Source organism: Podarcis melisellensis (assembly GCF_964234715.1).
Source record: "Podarcis melisellensis genome assembly, chromosome: 4".
Taxonomy (NCBI): domain Eukaryota; kingdom Metazoa; phylum Chordata; class Lepidosauria; order Squamata; family Lacertidae; genus Podarcis; species Podarcis melisellensis.
The window spans coordinates 53,192,129-53,210,346 of NC_138531.1; the positions used below are offsets into that span (position 1 = coordinate 53,192,129).

Sequence of the window (18,218 nt, forward strand, 5' to 3'; positions counted from 1 at the left end):
GATACAATACATTTGCATTAATTGCATTGTACAATGTGGCTCAAATAACTGACTGATTTAAAGTACATGTGTCTGGTATGAGAAAGAAATAATGAACAAACCATGGGGGGGGGGCATGTTGCTATGCTGTATAAGGAAACCATCAGAAATCAGGAAGGAGTCCAACTTGTCAGGGATCTAAATCAGAATGCAATGGTTCAACACAGACTACAAGACTGCAAGATCTATATTCAAAATGCAACAGGCAGTCTAATTTTCTTAGCCAACAAGGTACAGTATGAGAGTAAGCTCTAGTCATTATTCATTTAAAATTTTTATTTAAATGGTTTTAGACTTTCTTAAGCATAAGCTTCACAAAATTATTTATAATACATCACAGTACAATTTTAAAACCTAATACAGTGGTACCTCAGGTTACATACGCTTCAGGTTACATACGCTTCAGGTTACAGACTCCGCTAACCCAGAAATAGTGCTTCAAGTTAAGAACTTTGCTTCAGGATGAGAACAGAAATTGTGCTCTGGTGGCACGACAGCAGCGGGAGGCCCCATTAGCTAAAGTGGTGCTTCAGGTTAAGAACAGTTTCAGGTTAAGTACGGACCTCCAGAACGAATTAAGTACTTAACCCAAGGTACCACTGTAATAGTATAAAGCATATAATATTAATTTAAAAAACAAAATCTTACTAAAGACACTTGATTTATTACGGTACTCTAAAATATGATTGTTTAGAAATATTTCAGGAGTCAGGCTCTTTTCGGTGCTAGAAGCATTTCTGAAACTTTTTGTGCTCCTTCACAATAACATTTTCTTTGTCACCCTGAATTTCCTGACCAAATAGAGCAAACTTGCTGCTCCCAGTTTGGCGGTTGTTTATGTCTCTAGAATTACGGTAGATCTTGGTGAACGACTGAAGTTCTATTAATCATTTCAAAGACATATTGGACAGTTTGATATTTCACAAGGTTTACAAGACAAAAATCTTTTTAAATATATTCTTCTGACACATTCACATTACTCATGTATCATCTGCGACCCATATATGCTAGAGAGACTAGCAACCTGAAGTGATTAACTCTGTGAAAGATATCATATGTTAGAGTGCTGGGGGGAGTCCATCTGTTTTTTATGTGCAAATGTACTGCAAGTATATACATTTAGACTGTGGTTTCTCCACACAAGTGCAGATGTTTCAAGAAACAAGGGCAGAAATAAGAAACCACTGAGCGTCCATGGATTTACAAATCGCAGATTGGCTATGTTTACTAGCACCCTGTGCATGCTCAGAGATACTCATTGCTGAACACGTAATCCACAGCTGAGTCCTTGCAACGAAAACCGATTAGCCGTTTTAGGCGGAAAACCCAGATTACATTACAGAGATCGCTAACGTGTAAATTATCTAAAACTGTAGGTGCAAACCTAGGCGAGTAACATCAACCTGCCTCAGACGGGTATAATGACAACTATGACAAGCATCACCAACATTTTATGTGCACAAAGGAGCCACGGTTAAGTACCAAAAATGTAAAATTAAAAATGAATCTCAGCCCAGCCACACAGGGAAAAAGAGAAGAAAGAAAAGCCTGCAGTAATTCTAGAGTAATTCTAGATGCAGATGATGCATCTACTTCCGCCCTGCTTTCCTCTCCTTTTTAGCAAGTCCGCCGCACGAAACAGGCTTCACCTTCCCTCTCCTTTGCAAAGAGAGCGGATGACGCAAACGCCGCCTTTACAGGAACTACGTCTCCCACAATCCCAAGCGGCACAACGAGCCGCGAGTGGACCTTGGTCTAGGGCAGCGGGGGCGTTAGGAGGGGAAGGCCGTTCGTTAAAGGGCACAATGATAAATACATAAAACGCAGCAGGCGCGAGAGAGGTGGCTGGATGGAAGGGCAAAGAGAAGGTGAAGTGGGCGGGAGTGGGGCAGGGGCAAGGAAGGCGAGTGGAGGGCTTGGCAGGACGGATGGGTAGCTTGGGCTGCTGGTGACATCCAGGCTCCTGTTATTTCACTCTGTCCAAAGGGGGAAAAGGGGGAAATAATATTTTGATGCAACCTACGTTTTAAAAAACAATTATTTTATTTATTGTACATCATTTTTATTTGTTTTTAAACAATAATATAGAACAGAAGTAGTCATACAGATGTAAACGAATTTACAAAGTCTGTCAAGAAAGGGGACTAAATATATAGTTATGTATCCAATCTGAGATACAGACATTTAAAGACTAATTATAGTTTTAACCTTGGAATGTTATTATGAGTTATGATGATAAGAGAGAGAGCTGTTACCTTTGCAAAAGGTTGGGTGGGGAAGTGGAATATATATATATACATACAGCAAATGTATCAGCTGTATTTAAAAACAATTTTGAGCTCCAGGAAAGGCTTAACTAGCATTTTCTGACATGGTTGTGCGTGTCTCCATGCTTGAAGAATTATCCTGTATTTGCTTAAGAGTAAGCCCCACTGAACTGCTGAGGCCCTATACGCACTCTACATTTAAAGCAGTATCATGGCACTTTAAATAGTCATGGCTTCCCCTGGGAGACATAGTTTGCCTAGCGTGCTGAGGTGTTGGGTGAACCCTGTTTCTCTCACAGAGCTCATTTTCTCAGGGAACTCTGGGAATTGTAGCTCTGTGGTGGCAATAAGGGTCTCCTGACAACTTTCAGCACCCTTAACCCTTAAGCTACAGCTCTCCTGATTATTTGAGGAAAGACATGGCTGTTTAAGGTGGTATCATACTGCTTCAAATGGTACACATGGGGCCGGAGATTGTCCTTAATAAATTTAGAAAATGGCCAGGATGGGCAATACAATGAAAACACTGTTCAATGCATTGGTATAACAAAATATATGTAAGTGCTTTAAGTGATGCACCAGCTAATCATCTTAACTGATAATTTACATTTGATATCATTTTTGATAGGGATTTTCATTTTTCAACAGTCTAAAAAAGCTGGTGGGAGATTTTAGCGTGTTCAAGACATGCAGAATAACCATGCTTCTGGAAGAATGGAAGGTAACATGCTAGTAGCTTTTGGCTTTCCGATAAAGAACATTTCATAATTGCACATGGAATAACACATTTCCTGCTGTAATTGCATGAATGGGATTAGGCTGCTTGAAGTGGAATTACCTGTATGTAGCTGACCTGATTACATGTTTGTTTAGTTGATTAAAATCCTGGTAAATTACCAGTTAAATTGAAATTTTGTGATACCTACACATAGCTAGATTGTACCTTTACAAATTACTAAACAAAAATGAACATTGATTGTTTGGAGGAAAACCCATCTGTAACATTATATATACAGTACAAGTGAGATTTGCAACAAAAAGTTGCTGTGTATCTTTGCATATCCTCGCAGAAGTGTTCCTGTTCAGGTTCCTGCCAGCAAGCTATGTTCCACTCCAAGGTACAGTGGTACCTCGGGTTACATACGCTTCAGGTTACATACGCTTCAGGTTACAGACTTCGCTAGCCCTTCAGGTTAAGAACTTTGCTTCAGGATGAGAACAGAAATCGTGCTCCGACGACGTGGCAGCAGCGGGAGGCCTCATTAGCTAAAGTGGTGCTTCAGGTTAAGAACAGTTTCAGGTTAAGTACGGACCTCCGGAACAAATTAAGTACTTAACCTGAGGTACCACTGTACTGTAAGATGTAAAGAGCTCAAGCAGGGCCTTTTACTATGTTACCTTTTTTTTTTTTGTAGCTACTGAGCATTGTAGAAATGCATATGCATACAAATAACAATGTTTTATGCTAACTCCTCACTGAGCCATTTTTTGTGGGGGTGCGCCCTTTTTGGGGGGACGGTTTAACTTCCAAAAATCTTTGGGTTCCTTTGAGCATGCTGCTTCTTCCCTCTTGTTTCTCAGTGATCCTGTTTTGGCTCGGTTTCTTTCATCACTCACAACTTGAGTTCATTATGAAAGCGATTCCTCTTACACTAACACACAGCAGGCCAATCAGCATAGCTTCAAAAATGTTCAAATTCTATTGCTACCGTGGAAGTTCCAAACATGGTTATAAAATGTAATACACAAAGCACAAAGGCTTGCAAAACCATCCTATGCATATTTACCCAGACTTAAACCGAACTAAACTTAATGGAGCTTGCTGCTTAAGATTGCAGCCTGGGCTCCAAAATAAGTGCATGTATTTGTATGTCTTAATTAACTTCTCTTTTCTAATATTATCTCACAGAAAAGAGCTCAGTTCCATCTGAACTTGTTCAGATTTGCAGTTAGATGGTTTATACAAAAGCTGCATTGAAGAGCTCTGAAGTGGCACTGTATGATGATGCTGAGAAAAATACAGTGTCGTGTCTGGATGTGCTCAGCATTGGTTCCAAAGAAAGACAAACCATTTCTACATCATTTTATCTATCACCATAGACTGCTGTCAGATCTCAGACCTAAAAACATCAAAGACTCTTACAGGCTGCTTAACCTTCAGGAAGGCTGTTCACTGGATGATGTCAGAAATTCCTTTCGAGACCTTGCTAAGCGATATCACCCAGACAGTGGATCTGCTACAGCAGATTCTGCAACTTTTGTGCAAATAGAAGAAGCATATAGAGTTGTGCTTAACTATATGACCAAGAAAATGAAATCAAGTGAAAACAATGAGGAGGATGAGGAAGATAAATTCAAATCTAAAACACCACAACACAGACAGTATTTAAGTTTTGAGGGTGTAGGTTTTGGAACTCCAAGTCAGAGAGAGAGACAGTATATGCAATTTAGAGTTGATCGGGCTTCTGAACAGGTCATGGAATACCGAAAGCAGAAAATGGAGCGTGAACTAATAATGAGTGAGGCTATGTTAGCTAAAGATGTAAGGCAAAGTAAGAAGGCAAAAATCACTCAAGCGATCGAACGGTTGGTTGAAGACCTCATTCAAGAATCTATGGCAAAAGGGGACTTTGAGAACCTTAGTGGTAAAGGAAAGCCATTGCAAAAATTTTCAGACTGTCCACATATTGATCCTATGACTCACAACCTGAACCGTATTCTGATAGACAACGGATACCAACCAGAGTGGATTCTCATACAGAAAGAAATACGGGAAACAATTGAAAAACTGAGAAAGGATATGATTGCTTCTAGGAATAAACTGGGTGAGCCAATGACACCACAAAAAGAGAAACAATGGAAGGACTCTTGTGAACAGTTTACTGAAAGAATCCAGGCACTAAACAAAAGAATTAATGATTTCAACTTGGTTGTTCCTATTCTTAGCAGGCAGATGGTACATTTTAATGCTGGCAAAGAAATTTCACGTGCACAAGAGAGCTGCAAAAGCCAGATGAAAAGGAATTCTGAAAAGGAGACAAAGAAAACAGAAAATGAAAGTAGCAGATCATCTGACATTAAAGCCAGTTTTTTTAAATGGATGACTCTTATTTTGAAATAAGATTACGCTGATAGCCATGTGGTTTAGCTACTAAATGAACACTAAGATTCATATTACTTCCAGAAGACAATACATTTTTCTGTTTACTGTCTTAACGGTGTTGTAGAAGTGTAGGAACAAATAAACACATTTATACCTGCCAGCATTGTTTTGGTTGGCATTCCTTTATTTTTGGGTATGTTGAATTAAATTTTAGAAAAATAAAATGTTAGATTACATTTGCAAATTAGGACATTTAAAAACGGAAGGGAAAACAGACAAGTTTTTGTTCTTGAAGCAAAAGGCAAAGAAATGATATTCCTTCTCCACTCAATTTTGTGACTTGTAAGTGAAGGCAGTTGAGAACATAATGAATTTGCAAATTCTGTCTGACACAGCTGTTGCATATTATTTAATGGTTCCTGCTGTTATTCCACATTTGTTGCTTTTAGCTGCAAGGTGAGAAAAAGTGAAAACTTGGCCTCAGTATTTTAAAAATGTATGTTTCTGGATTTCTCCAATGATGACAATATTGCTTTCTTTTTGTGCTTTTAGTGCAGTTAATAAATATGACCAGTTAATTTCAATGGGTTTGCTTTGAGTAAAGCTTATCTGAATACCACCCATCCTAGCCCAGGCAGGGTGGAGTTCCATTGTGCTGGGTCCAGAACACTAAGTGTACTAAATGTTTACATGTAGTTTGGCTAGCCTGGGTAGTAAAATATTATTATAATAAAATCATATTTAATAGGAGCTGATGGTTATGATATCAGATCTACTTGTATGCTTTAGTAACCAGCACACCTCAAAATACGAATAAGATGTCTATGGCAGCTATGCTTAACCAGCCCGGAGGAAAGTGTGAACAAAGGTGAATAAAAAATCAGTGCATATGACAACTGGGAAGGCAGGGCATACATCCTCCAGGGAAAATAGCCATAGCAACTCCCAAACAACCAGTTCAACAGCTGAGTAACAATTATACGGTTATTGTGTAAAACACTGTGTGGCAAAGCACTATGAAGGATCTTAGCAGCCTTTCCCAACCAGGTGCACTCCAAAAGTTTTGGGTTATCATTCCCATAACCCCCTGCCATTGGCTGTGCTGGCTGTTACTGATGGGAGATACAGTCCAAAACAGTGGGAGGATATTGGCTTGAGGAAGGCTCTGACGTTTAGATCTGATATGGTAATAATGATAATTATTTATACCCCGCCCATCTGGCTGGGTTTCCCCTGCCACTCTCGGCGACTCCCAACAGAATATTAAAAAATAAAACATCAAACATTAAAAACTTCCCTAATCAGAGTTGCCTGTTTAGTAAACATGTGGCTCTTCACATGTGTGTGTATGTATGTCTTCATTAAATGCCTAGCCAACCCTTCTTCCCAAAGGAGACCATGACAGCAAAAAACAAATCAGCAGAGCAGTATAATTAAAAGAATAAGGTAGTAGAGGCAAAGTGTAAAAACATCTAAGAACAAGATGCTGCTGGTCCCATCAGCCCCAGCCAGCATGGCAAAAAGGTCAAGGATAAGGGGAGTTGGAAGTCCAAAACTGTATGGAGGGGCACAGGTTCTCCAGCTCTAGTTTAGAGGGAATAAAAAATTATTAGCACACACTCTGTCAATATCATTTGAAGTCTGCAGAAAAGAAGCAGTATCAATGGAAATGAATATGGGAAACGTGTTTTAACTACACTCATTTTGAAGACCTCAATAGGCCGTGTAGTCCACGTCCAGCCCATATAGCTAGGAGCCTGCCCGCCTTACAGCTCCTTGCCAAGGGCGCAAGGAAGCCTAGGTAGGCCTCTGCCTCCCTCCCCCCCCCGCCTAAAAAAATCTTGTGGCAAAGAGTTCCACAGTTTAACTTCGTCCTGTGCTAAGAAGCACTTTTCTTTTCTCTCTCTTATTTCCCAACGTTTTAGCTTTACTGAACGACACCGGGTTCAAAAATTACGAGGGGATAAAAAAAAACTCCGAAGTCGACGAGGTTTCGCGCGCTGAGGCCTTGGGCGAGCCTATACCGCCAGCACCCTCTGCACCGCGCCCTGATCCTGGAGGCGGCGAAACCGCTCCGGCGACGGCAGCCACCTGCCCTCCTCGCCCTCGCGGGAGGAGTTCTTTTGCTAACAGCTCGCGAGGAGGACGGAGGCGGGATCTGAGCGGGGGCGACAGCGCTCGGGAGCCTATCGCGAGCCCCCCTTGCCAACCGGCAAGCCTCGCGCGGCGTTTGGCGGACCAATCACAGCGCTCCCTGCCGAGCGTTGTGACGGAGGCAGCTCCGGAGGTGGATTGGCTGAACTCCCCGCGACTTCTCCCCACGCCTCCGGCCGGCAGAGCAAGCCGGGTGACGGCCGCGGATGGAGCGGAGCCGGGGGTCTTCCAGGTGAGGGGGTCTCGCGCGGCGGTTGCGGCTCTTTTTCCCCACCCCTTTTTTCTGAGGGGATAACGAGACGCCTGGGCGAATATTTCCTCTCCCCTCTCCCTCACACCTCCTTAATTCAAAACAAGCCCCTTGTGAAGGTGGCTCTTCCTCGGCCTGGAGAGAGACCGGCCCCGTCACGCCTTTTAGGGGCACGGCCCCTCCTTCTTTGCGGCCTCTCTTCTCCGAGGGCCGCTCCCTCACTTTTTTCGTTTCAGGAGGGACGTTGTTCCTCCCCCCATAGCTACCCGTGGGGTGCGGCAGGGAGCCTTGCGCTCGGCTGCTTGGTCGATTGACCTTCCTTAATGTCAAGAGGAAGGAAGGGGAAAGGGAAGGAGGCCGAAAAGTTTCTTGCCTCGTTGCCACACTTTGAGGGAAGCATAAATATCTAAAGAGGGGGGCGGGTTGGGTTAAATTCATCAGGTCTGGAGTCTGAAATTACTTCTTCCACCAAGAACAGACGCATCTAATTGTCTATTTCCTTCCCACCCCCTGCAAAGCGGGGTTTACACTCTCCTTTTACTTTCGCTCGCCAAGCTTCTTGCATGCATAGGTGCATTTCTGGCTTCGTCTGCTCGCACGTTTGCGTATGTGACCCTCCCCTCTTTTTTTTAAAGTAGTTCGTGGGAATAGCTGGAGATGCGATCTCCGCTCATAGGTGTGCATCCACAGAGCTTTCAACTAAATTACAGACGCGATTACCTTGCGCATTATCTTTGAATCTCCTGAAACCGGTTCCACTTGTGGGACCATGCCCTGAGACGGTGACGAAAGCTTTTCTGGGTTCTTACGAGGGCCAAAAATCATCAACTGAATGAAGCCTTAATAGCATGTACTGGAATTTCTTTAAAACTCCCCCCTTTAAATGTTTCAAACCAATGTTTGAAATGCAGGGATTTAATCAGCAGTGGTATGAGGATTCACTGATGGACCATGTTTTGTGTGGATGGATTGGTTGTCAGGTTGCTGTTTGGGGCAATGTAGCACAAGCAGCAAAGAGGGCTTTGCTTATTTGCTAGATGTTGGGGGGGTTGACTGGGCTGAGTTCTAAAGTCACCATCAGTGCTTTTGGAATAATTTAAAGGTTCACTTCTTTAAACTTCTTAAATTCGCCTTGCAAGTTTGTGTTTTTAAAGCAGCCAAAAGCAGTGGAAGTAAAAGTTAGCAGGTGTACACCTTATCTAATGATTCACACATGCATATATATCATTAAAGCACATCCTTTGACTTGCAATCGAATATGTGAACTGTCTTCATTGCAAATTGTTGATTTATTATTATTATTATTATTATTATTATTATTATTAATTTCATTTCTATACCACTTTATATTAAAAAAAAATCTCAAGGTGGTTTACAGAATATTAAAACATCAATAAAACAATTTGAAGAAAGTCAAATGTAGAATATACAGTCAAAGCAACATTTAAGCACTTCAATCTAATTCATTTCAATGAGGTTATTTTTAAAGCATCTTTATATGCTTAATTCCCACACCACATTTGAATTAAATGAAATTTGCAGCCCACTCCTGCAAGTTGTTTACTCAGAAAATGGGTCCCTAAAAGTTCAGTAGAAACATACATAGGATTGTAACCTTGAAATGCATACCTTTGGGTGCACAATTCCTTTTGTTTTCAGTTTCTGATCTTCAGTGGCTGTTTTCCACCATCAGTTGATGATCTAATTGCTGAATGATTGACATGTATTGTAAGCCTGTTTTAAGTGAGTTTTTGAGAAAGGCTTACTGGATACATTGATTAGAGATGGATGGATGGTGAGAGTCATCTTCATTATGAGATGCTGACCACAAGTATATTCACATTCTACTCTTTTTAGTAAAGTGCCTGTGGAGGGAAATCTGGAGAGTTATTCCATAGAATTTGGCTATGTTGTCTAATTGGCTTTTGCTCTATTAGTATACATTTTGCTCTATAAGTCTCTGTAATTATCCTTGCCATGTTTTCAACACTCTTTTGTAGCCTAAATCAGGATGTCTAGAGAAGGTTTTAGTGTTTCAGTTAATGGAGATTGTGGGGATGTGTTTTTCATTCTTGATAAACACATTCTTGATAAACGAGTATAGCACCAAGGTTGGAGTTGAGGCCTCGGATAATGCATGTAGCACGAAGGTTGGAGTGGAGTGCCATATTTGCTGTGGTTTACCTCTTCGCTCCTGGTGTTTGTTATAACATTGTTATGGACTATGAGGATCAGTCTTTGAGACTTTGCTTTGTGGGTGATGCTGTCTCAAGCCTGTAGTTGGGTTTAATGATCTTCTGATTCTTTCTTGTACTGTAATTACAACCTCTCAATGTGTTACAAGGCATGTGGTGTTGGGCATTATCTTCATAGAATCCTGTGTTAGCTTAAATCCCACCCCCACCCCCATGAGAAATATTTATTGAATGGCTTGGGATAGAACAGGAGTAATTTGAATTTGAATACTGATAGGCTTGAGCTGTGGTTTTCAAAACATGAAGCTATATTACCTAAGAAAGCATGGACTGTTCTGCCCCACCCTAGTTTGTGCTGCATTAGACAAAAAATAGTGGAAGACAGGAGTGCCTGGCGTGCTCTGGTCCATGGGGTCACGAAGAGTCGGTCATGACTGAATGACTAAACAACAACAGACAAAAATTGGGAGGTTGTAGTGGCTAATCCACAAGAAGTACTTCTTGTTTCTCAGAGGCATTTTCATTTCCTAGTTTTGTATCCTTTTAGACCAGTAAACACATTTTAGGCCTGTCATATAAACCTCTTTTCTTTTTGTCTGCCTCTTTCCAGAAGCATACCTTTTCCTTTCTTTCTTTTAAGGTATACATGTTGCACCACACATAATCCTATAAGAAGAGGGAATGCCATTTTTTTTAAAGTGGAGGGGGCTTTTTAAGTTTAAAAAGGTGTTCCTCCTTATTTTGGTTGTAGTTTGTTTTTTAAATATTAGCATGCTTAGATGGCAAGCATCAACTTTTAATAGATCGATTAAATGCCTAATACTTATGAATAATTTACAATTGAAAAAAGAGCAGAGAAATTAAGATTGTTTGCTGAGGACTTAGCTAAAGTACAGGTTTCCACTGCCTTTTTGATTCTGTGTAACACTGAATCTCTTATATTGCAGTCCTTTGCATGTTTACTTATCAGTTAGCCCCAATATGTTCTGTGGAGCTCCCAGGTAAATGTGCACTAAGATTTTTTTTTTAAGTGAAGTGCTGCAACACTTGATATAGCTGTGGAATACAACAGTTCAGCCTTAAGTATCTCTTTATTGTCCTACTTTTATGTGTTGGGTGGTGTACTCTATCAACTCCTAAGAAAAAGTTGCTGATATATTTTATATTTCTCTCCTGCTCTTCCTCAAAGGAGTTAGAGCTAGTATTAGCTGTGTGAGAGCTGTGAGCCAGGGAGTCCCCAGATGAAATCTCTCCTCTTCTGTGAGCTTGCAAGAAAGCCTTAAGCCACTGTCTCTTAAGTTGCCCCCCTGCCTGCCTCCAGCAATTCTGCCCAACATAAACATAAAACTTTATGTTCCTAAGTTTTTGCTTTTTTCTAAATTCCAAGAAATAGAAGGAACATAAATCTAACCCACCCACAGTTCATTTAGTTTTAAGATCCTTTTCAGCCTTATCCAGGACAAAGCATGAATGTAGCCCCGCTGATCTTATCTTTTGTAATGGCTACAACTAGACTAAATAAGTAAATAAATAATACACTGATCTTTTGGTTTCTCTCTCCCCCCTCCCTTTTTTTTTTATTTAGGACTTGGAAGATTCATGAAAATCTAATGTAAATAACACAGGTAAAAGAGACATCCTGAACTTGAGAAATGGCAGGTTTCCTAGACAATTTCCGGTGGCCTGAATGTGAGTGTATTGATTGGAGTGAAAGAAGAAATACAGTTGCTTCTGTGGTAGCTGGGATTCTGGTAAGTCTTAATACAAATGCAATATGCCAACTGGTCTGTTGGGAGTACATCAGATTTGCCAGTGCCTCACTTGATGGTAAAAAAAATGTTGGTCACATTTACAGGATGTTTGCTCAGTTGCTTTGTTTGTATTGAAAGCCAACTTGTGAGTTCTTGTGCTAAATCACAGGTGGGCATCCCATGAAACCCTCCCAGGTCCGGGAGAGCCTGCTCAGTTTGCTGATAATCAGCCATCAGCTGCATGGCAGAGAAAAGATTCTTGTCCCATGTGGGAGCAACTGTCTTCTGCACACTAGAAACAGGAGGGGCTTTAACATCACCTCTAGCATTCCCAGTGGAACCCAACAATATATGTACCCCTGCTGGTGGCTCGGCAGCAGGGAGAATATGTGTGAGTGGGGACGGGCAGAGGGAGGATCTGAGTGTTGGGCATGTGGATGTTAATGGCCACATTCACCATCAGGGCTGGCCATGCCTGCCACCAGGCTGCAGTGCTGGATATTTGCCTACCGTTAAGTTCCATTCAACTGAGAGGGATTCTGAAAAAACAAGCTTGGAATTGCACTGTTAGTTGTCTATCTCTTGAACATGTGTTTTGTGTACACCCATTTTGCATGCTAGACACATACCCCTACCAACACAACTGTGTCTACTTGAGAGGAGCCACAACACTTGCTATGTTGGTTAAGGCAAGGATGTTGCTGTTAGCATTCTTAGCTTGCCAGAAAATGCTCTGAGTGTGGTAGGAATTGCAAAGTGGGGAGCTATTGGTTTTTTTGTCTTAAGAGCTAGCAGCAATTTCTTCCTGCCCATACAACTGGAGTACTGAGAACTCAGATTTCTTAGATAAGCATATTTGCATTGATGGCTACTTTGGCTTTATTTCAGGCACACTTTGTAAATGTTTTAGAATAGGCGGCTGCATTCCTGATTAATGTTTAATTTTTTTCCTCCTCAAGTGATTTCTTCAGTCACTATGAATTCAGATAGTATAAATTATTAATCAAATCAGCTTCTGTTTTCACGTTAATCATTAGCAGAAATATTGAGCATATAAGGGAAAGACATCTCCCCAACCTTATCTATATTCACGAACAAGCATGTTTTAAAATAAACAAATAGGTGTTGGTTGTGCATCCATATATTGTTTATATGGTAAAGGGAGTATGATTGTGTGCTGTTTTAATATTGCGTTTATTGTACATTGTGGTACGTGTGTTTTAATGGAAAAGCAGTCTTAAAAGTTCAAAAAGCACTACCATTTATTTATTTTTTACCACAGAGGGGCACTATTTTCATGAAGCCGGCTGTTGAATCTTACAGTTAGAAACCAATACCAAAATACGATGCCCCTTAATTAGTTGGCTGGGAGGCCTTACTTACCATTTGAATAAATATGGAATCTGTTTAGTTCTTCACTGTGGCCTCCATATTGAACTCATCTATGGCAGGTAGATCTGGTAGTATGGTTTATAGTACACATTCACATGAATACTTTAGTGGTACCTTCTAGTCTTTGTGGCTGGGACGGAAATGAGCCTCTAGCTAAAACATTGCACTTTGGGGGGGGGGGGCTAGGAAGTTTCTGTTAATTGGAGTGGGTAGCTGGGACTCAGATGATTACAAAGCCAGTGGAGTGAAGGAGAAGAGAAGCAGCAGAGTTATGTGGCTGACCTTTCTGTAGATATTTGCCATGGTTTAATGATCATGTGTTTTACAGTTTTTTACAGGTTGGTGGATAATGATAGATGCAGCAGTAGTTTACCCTAAGCCAGAGCAAATGAACCACGCATTCCATACTTGTGGAGTGTTTTCTACTCTAGCTTTTTTCATGTAAGTACATATAATGATAGGTCCATACAAAAATAGCAGTTGTTCATCTCAAATGGCAAAGCGCACCTACAAAATAACCCCCCCATCTTTCGTTTCTCTTTTCCTCTTGTGTTCTACTACTATTTCTCATCCTTTAAAATTGTTGAAGTGTGCATGCACAGCTTACTGATTGTTTTGTGGGATGAGGATAAACAAGGCTTTCTTTCTAAAAACAAAGGTTTCCATGCATACATAAATGTATTTCTCATCTTCTTCAGGGACCCAGTTTCCCCCTATCCCTCCATTTCTTTTCCTACTCAATTTGTTCTCATGCTTGGTATCCACTCTACTAGAATATAGTGACAGCCCTCTTTTACTTTTTGGCACTGTAGTACTGCTCACCAGACACTGTCATTGGTAACAGTCAAAAAGAGATTTAAGGATTGTAGTAGATAAATGACTAAACAAATATGACAACTCTAGTATCTGAGAGAATATGCATATACTGGGCATTTTGGTTTTGTTAACTGATCAGGTTTAGCATCTGGATTCAAAAGGAAGACTGGGAAAGGAAAGAAAATACTTAAAATTGGAGAGGGAGTATTTTGTGGATCCAGAATAGTGGACTTGCTGCCTTTTAGTCTTTTGCACAATTCTTAAAAAAGTAATTTTAGCGGCTGTTTTTTTATGTTGCAGGATAAACGCAGTATCAAATGCTCAAGTGAGAGGAGACAGCTATGGTGATGGATGTTTAGGAAGAACAGGTGAGGGTACTCCTATTTATGCAGATAAATTCACACTTCAGTCCTCATTTCAAAACTTTGCTGTGCAAGCAGCAAAGAAAACATAACAAAATGTTCTGTCCTGGCACATGTCACAAAAAGCAAGATGTTAGACTGGTGCTGGTGGTGCTGTCAATGGTGCACAGATCTTTTCATGCTCACGTTAAAAAAATGCTAGTAATGATTTCTAATACGAACTAGATTTTATAAGAGATTTCAGATTTAACAAATGAGGGGGTGAAATTTATTGGTGAATCCTAGAAGCTCACTTGGTTTATCACTATCTTTTCTTGCCTTCCATGGGACTCTTGTAGTTTTATCCTCTTTGCAAGCATGTTAAGTAGGTTAGGCTGAGAGATGCTCTTAGAGTTATCAACTAAACTTCATGATGGGTCTATGGACCCATGCCTCCTTTGCTCAATTCTAAATTTCCCACCCCCACTAAATCACTTTGTATTAGCGTTGCCAATGTTGTTGTTCATACCACCTACCTCATTGAACTTACAGGTCAAAAAGCTTAGACTGAAGTATATTTCCCTGGCAACATATTCCCAGTTGTCTTACACCTGGTAGTACCTTTATTTTCCTAAAATTTATTATGGATCACTGATTTAGCGGTTGAAGGTAAACTCTCCTTTATGTCATGCTGTGGCATGCTGTGATGATGAATGCAAGTCTTGTGATATTAATTCATTTAAAAGCATTTGTAAACTGCTGAGTATTTTAAAAAATCTCTTAGTATATACAGCAGAAAAAACCAAAATAAAATAGTGGTATACAAGCAAATAAAACAAACATTCAGGGGATTCACGCACGTAAATCAGGGTCCAATCTTGTGAGTTGAAGAAAGCTTCAGTGGGATGATGAGGGATGCTGTTTCCCACTGCCCCCTTATTTCTGCATATTATTATTACCCTAGCCTAGTGCTTAACTTCATGTGTTCTTGCAGGTGCTCGTGTCTGGCTCTTCATTGGCTTCATGTTGATGTTTGGCTCACTTATTGCTTCTATGTGGATCCTTTTTGGAGCATATGTTACCCACAGTAAGGATGATTTATTTTTAATCAAGGGGAAAGAAATGCACTTGTAAGTGCCTTTGTTTTAAAGGAGAGAGATGCACATATCACATTATTAAATACCTTATTTTATTTTGAAATAAAATTAAATATCTTCTTTCGAAATCAAATCAAGGTATGCGTAGTTCTCTTCTTAAAAACAGTGGTACTTAAAAGTGCTTCACTTTGGCTGGATCATGCCCCTGCTGTTTTGACCAACATTTTCCACTCCACTTGCTGAAGAATCCAAAATGATGTAGGACTGATCCAGCTGTTTGTTGCTGCTTATTTTCTGTTAGAAATTTTTAAGGGCAGAATTACTGGATGTAAAAACAATAAAATAAAAGATACAATGTTAAAACAAGAAAGAGATGGTGATAAACACAGTCTAAATAAAAGCAGGAGGTGGCAGTATATTAGAAGTATTGGTAAATGTTAAAAATAGTCTAATGGCTGAATGTCGATGATAAAGTTGGCTTCCTTGTGGGTGATTTGGGGTGGATGGGGAAGGTTTGTATGAGAGATGTTCCTGGAGGTAAGTGGGGTCTAGGCTGTTAGATCTTTAAGGGAATTGAGTGAAGCTCAGGTGGAAAGGTGCTCTTGAGACTCTTAATGGGTCTGATCAGGGCCTTGATATGAGTTAATGTGATTACTTTTCTTGTTCATGGTACTTCCTAGAAACCTGTTTACCTAGCTTTTCCCCTTACTGCTGTGAGTCATGCAGGATCAGGTTCTATACAGAAGAGAGAGATCCTGCTGGCCTAATACTCGTGACTAAACTTTAGTTGACTTGGTGTACAAATACATTGTTTCATGACAAAATTACCAACACCCTCTATAGATTTTTGAAAAGTCAACACTTTGCACTCCAGGTTGTTGCTGCTTATTCTATATTGTTTTTGCTGCAGCAGTCTTAACATGGCTACAGTATGGAAATATGCACATGTCTGTAAGTCACAGAGTATAAATCGGCTTCTTACAAAGAATCAAGGGAGCTTTTTAGGGAACTGCAAGCTCCTTTGTTCCTCTTCTGCTTAACAGCCACAACTCTCAAACACTGCGAAAGAAAAATGTTCTCTGGGTTCCTTTCACCCAGAAAGGCTTCTGCCACCTGCTGGAAGGAAAACAACAGATGTCCTTCCATTATTTACCCACAGACTGTTTTTGACTCTGAGGCAGTGAAAAAAAAGGGGGGAACTATTAAATTTGGATGGGGACGCGGGTGGCACTGTGGGTAAAACCTCAGCGCCTAGGGCTTGCCAATCGCATGGTTGGCGGTTCGAATCCCCGCGGCAGGATGAGCTCCCGACTTTCGGTCCCAGCTCCTGCCCACCTAGCAGTTCGAAAGCACCCCTAAGTGCAAGTAGATAAATAGGTATCACTTTATAGCGGGAAGGTAAACAGCGTTTCCGTGTGCTGCGCTGGTGCCGGCTCGCCGGAGCAGCTTCGTCACGCTGGCCACGTGACCCGGAAGTGTCTCCGGACAGCGCTGACCCTCTGCCTCTTAAGTGAGATGGGCGCACAACCCTAGAGTCGGACATGACTGGCCCGTACGGGCAGCGGTACCTTTACCTTTACCTATTAAATTTGGGCAAAGGGTCAAAGTGTGGAATCCAGAAAAAAAACAACCCATGTGGTTTCAAGTCCTATCCTGTAGCTGTAAATGTTCAATATGCTAATGTAAATAAGCTGAATGATGGCTATTTATGGAAGTGTGCATACTTAGGACACAATCGAAATATCCCCTTCTTGAGACTTTGCTCCCTCCTCAGTCTTGCAGCATTTCTCCCATAGATCAAGCATACTCCCATAGATCAAGTCTTAATTGTTTGTAGATAGAACTGAATTATCATGATCCATCTCCCCCCCCCCTTTTAAAAATACTGTTTCATAGCTAAATGAGCACAAGATAAACTTAGTAGTGACAGGTTTTGAAGACTTGTCTCAATACTTACTTATTTATTGCATTTTTATTTTATAGATATTAATGTCTACCCAGGCTTAGCAGTGTTTTTTCAGAATGCTTTGATATTTTTCAGGTAAGTAACTAATGCCTCCAAAGTCTAATAGTTATAACGATACAGATGTTTTCGGTTTACACAATTTACTCAGACGATAGAAATGGGTGTGTGAGGGTTCATTGTGGTGTTCTAAAGCTCTGTGAAAAATGATGTTACTAGAAGCCAAGTAATGTTCATTAATCTTAATACACAAGTGACAGAGATAGGGCATACTCACAGCTCCACCAGTATAGTAGTGCCAGTTATCATGTCATCTTCTTCTAGAATTTTGATGATTTTGCCATATCATCATTGGAAAGAATGTCTGTCTTACAGATCTAAACTTTTGTTTTCATAGTACCCTTATCTACAAATTTGGAAGAACTGAAGAACTGTGGGCTTAAGAGTACTTTTTTCTTCATCTTGCTTAGCGAGCCTTGTATGTAAATATAATTTACATTTCTGTTTTATATTTTGCCAAATAGATGTTGCATTACACCTTTTGTATGTTTACTTATTTTTGGAAAGTGAACTGATTTAAATATTCTGCTCAAAGTTAGCTATCTTTTCATAGAATGGATAGTAATGTGAATATGTACATACTATGAGTATCTGTAAAATATAAAAGTGAATGTTAAACTTTCATTGCACTTGGCAGGTTTTTTCTGCTCTGATATGTGAATAATGTTTTAGGATTAAGGCTCATAGCTTGTTCAAGATCATATACTGTTCTTAAGCACAAATGAGCTGTAGTAGCTTCTTGAAGAGTTGAGATTTTGATTAGGTGATCAGAAAGTGAAGTTAAAGAATA

The 18,218-nt window shown here is 40.4% G+C and overlaps 2 protein-coding genes across 3 annotated transcripts; both read left to right on the top strand.

Moving 5' to 3' along the window:
* Positions 1 to 1,826: 1,826 nt before the first annotated feature.
* Positions 1,827 to 5,569, top strand: DNAJC28 (DnaJ heat shock protein family (Hsp40) member C28). The gene is made up of 3 exons (XM_081908017.1): positions 1,827 to 1,907; positions 2,955 to 3,027; positions 4,216 to 5,569. Exon 3 carries the CDS (start codon positions 4,306 to 4,308, stop codon positions 5,425 to 5,427), a length of 1,122 nt encoding a protein of 373 aa, XP_081764143.1. The 5' UTR covers positions 1,827 to 1,907; positions 2,955 to 3,027; positions 4,216 to 4,305; the 3' UTR covers positions 5,428 to 5,569.
* On the top strand, positions 1,851 to 18,052 carry TMEM50B (transmembrane protein 50B). 2 transcript variants are annotated; one of them, XM_081908048.1, is made up of 8 exons: positions 1,851 to 1,907; positions 2,955 to 3,027; positions 11,594 to 11,759; positions 13,480 to 13,592; positions 14,268 to 14,335; positions 15,303 to 15,395; positions 17,389 to 17,446; positions 17,766 to 18,052. In XM_081908048.1, exons 3-8 carry the CDS (start codon positions 11,661 to 11,663, stop codon positions 17,809 to 17,811), a joined length of 477 nt encoding a protein of 158 aa, XP_081764174.1. In that variant the 5' UTR covers positions 1,851 to 1,907; positions 2,955 to 3,027; positions 11,594 to 11,660; the 3' UTR covers positions 17,812 to 18,052. The 2 variants fall into 2 exon arrangements, with proteins under 2 accessions (XP_081764174.1, XP_081764173.1); XM_081908047.1 differs by lacking the exons at positions 1,851 to 1,907; positions 2,955 to 3,027 and adding an exon at positions 7,641 to 7,795.
* Positions 18,053 to 18,218: the final 166 nt, after the last annotated feature.

Coding starts and splice junctions, on each gene's coding strand:
- DNAJC28 (XM_081908017.1), top strand. CDS start 4,306: ATGATGATGCTGAGAAAAATACAGTGTCGTGTCTGGATGTGCTCAGCA.
- TMEM50B (XM_081908048.1), top strand. CDS start 11,661: ATGGCAGGTTTCCTAGACAATTTCCGGTGGCCTGAATGTGAGTGTATT. Junction 14,336..15,302: donor TGGATGTTTAGGAAGAACAG/GTGAGGGTACTC, acceptor GTGTTCTTGCAG/GTGCTCGTGTCTGGCTCTTC. Junction 17,447..17,765: donor AATGCTTTGATATTTTTCAG/GTAAGTAACTAA, acceptor TTGTTTTCATAG/TACCCTTATCTACAAATTTG.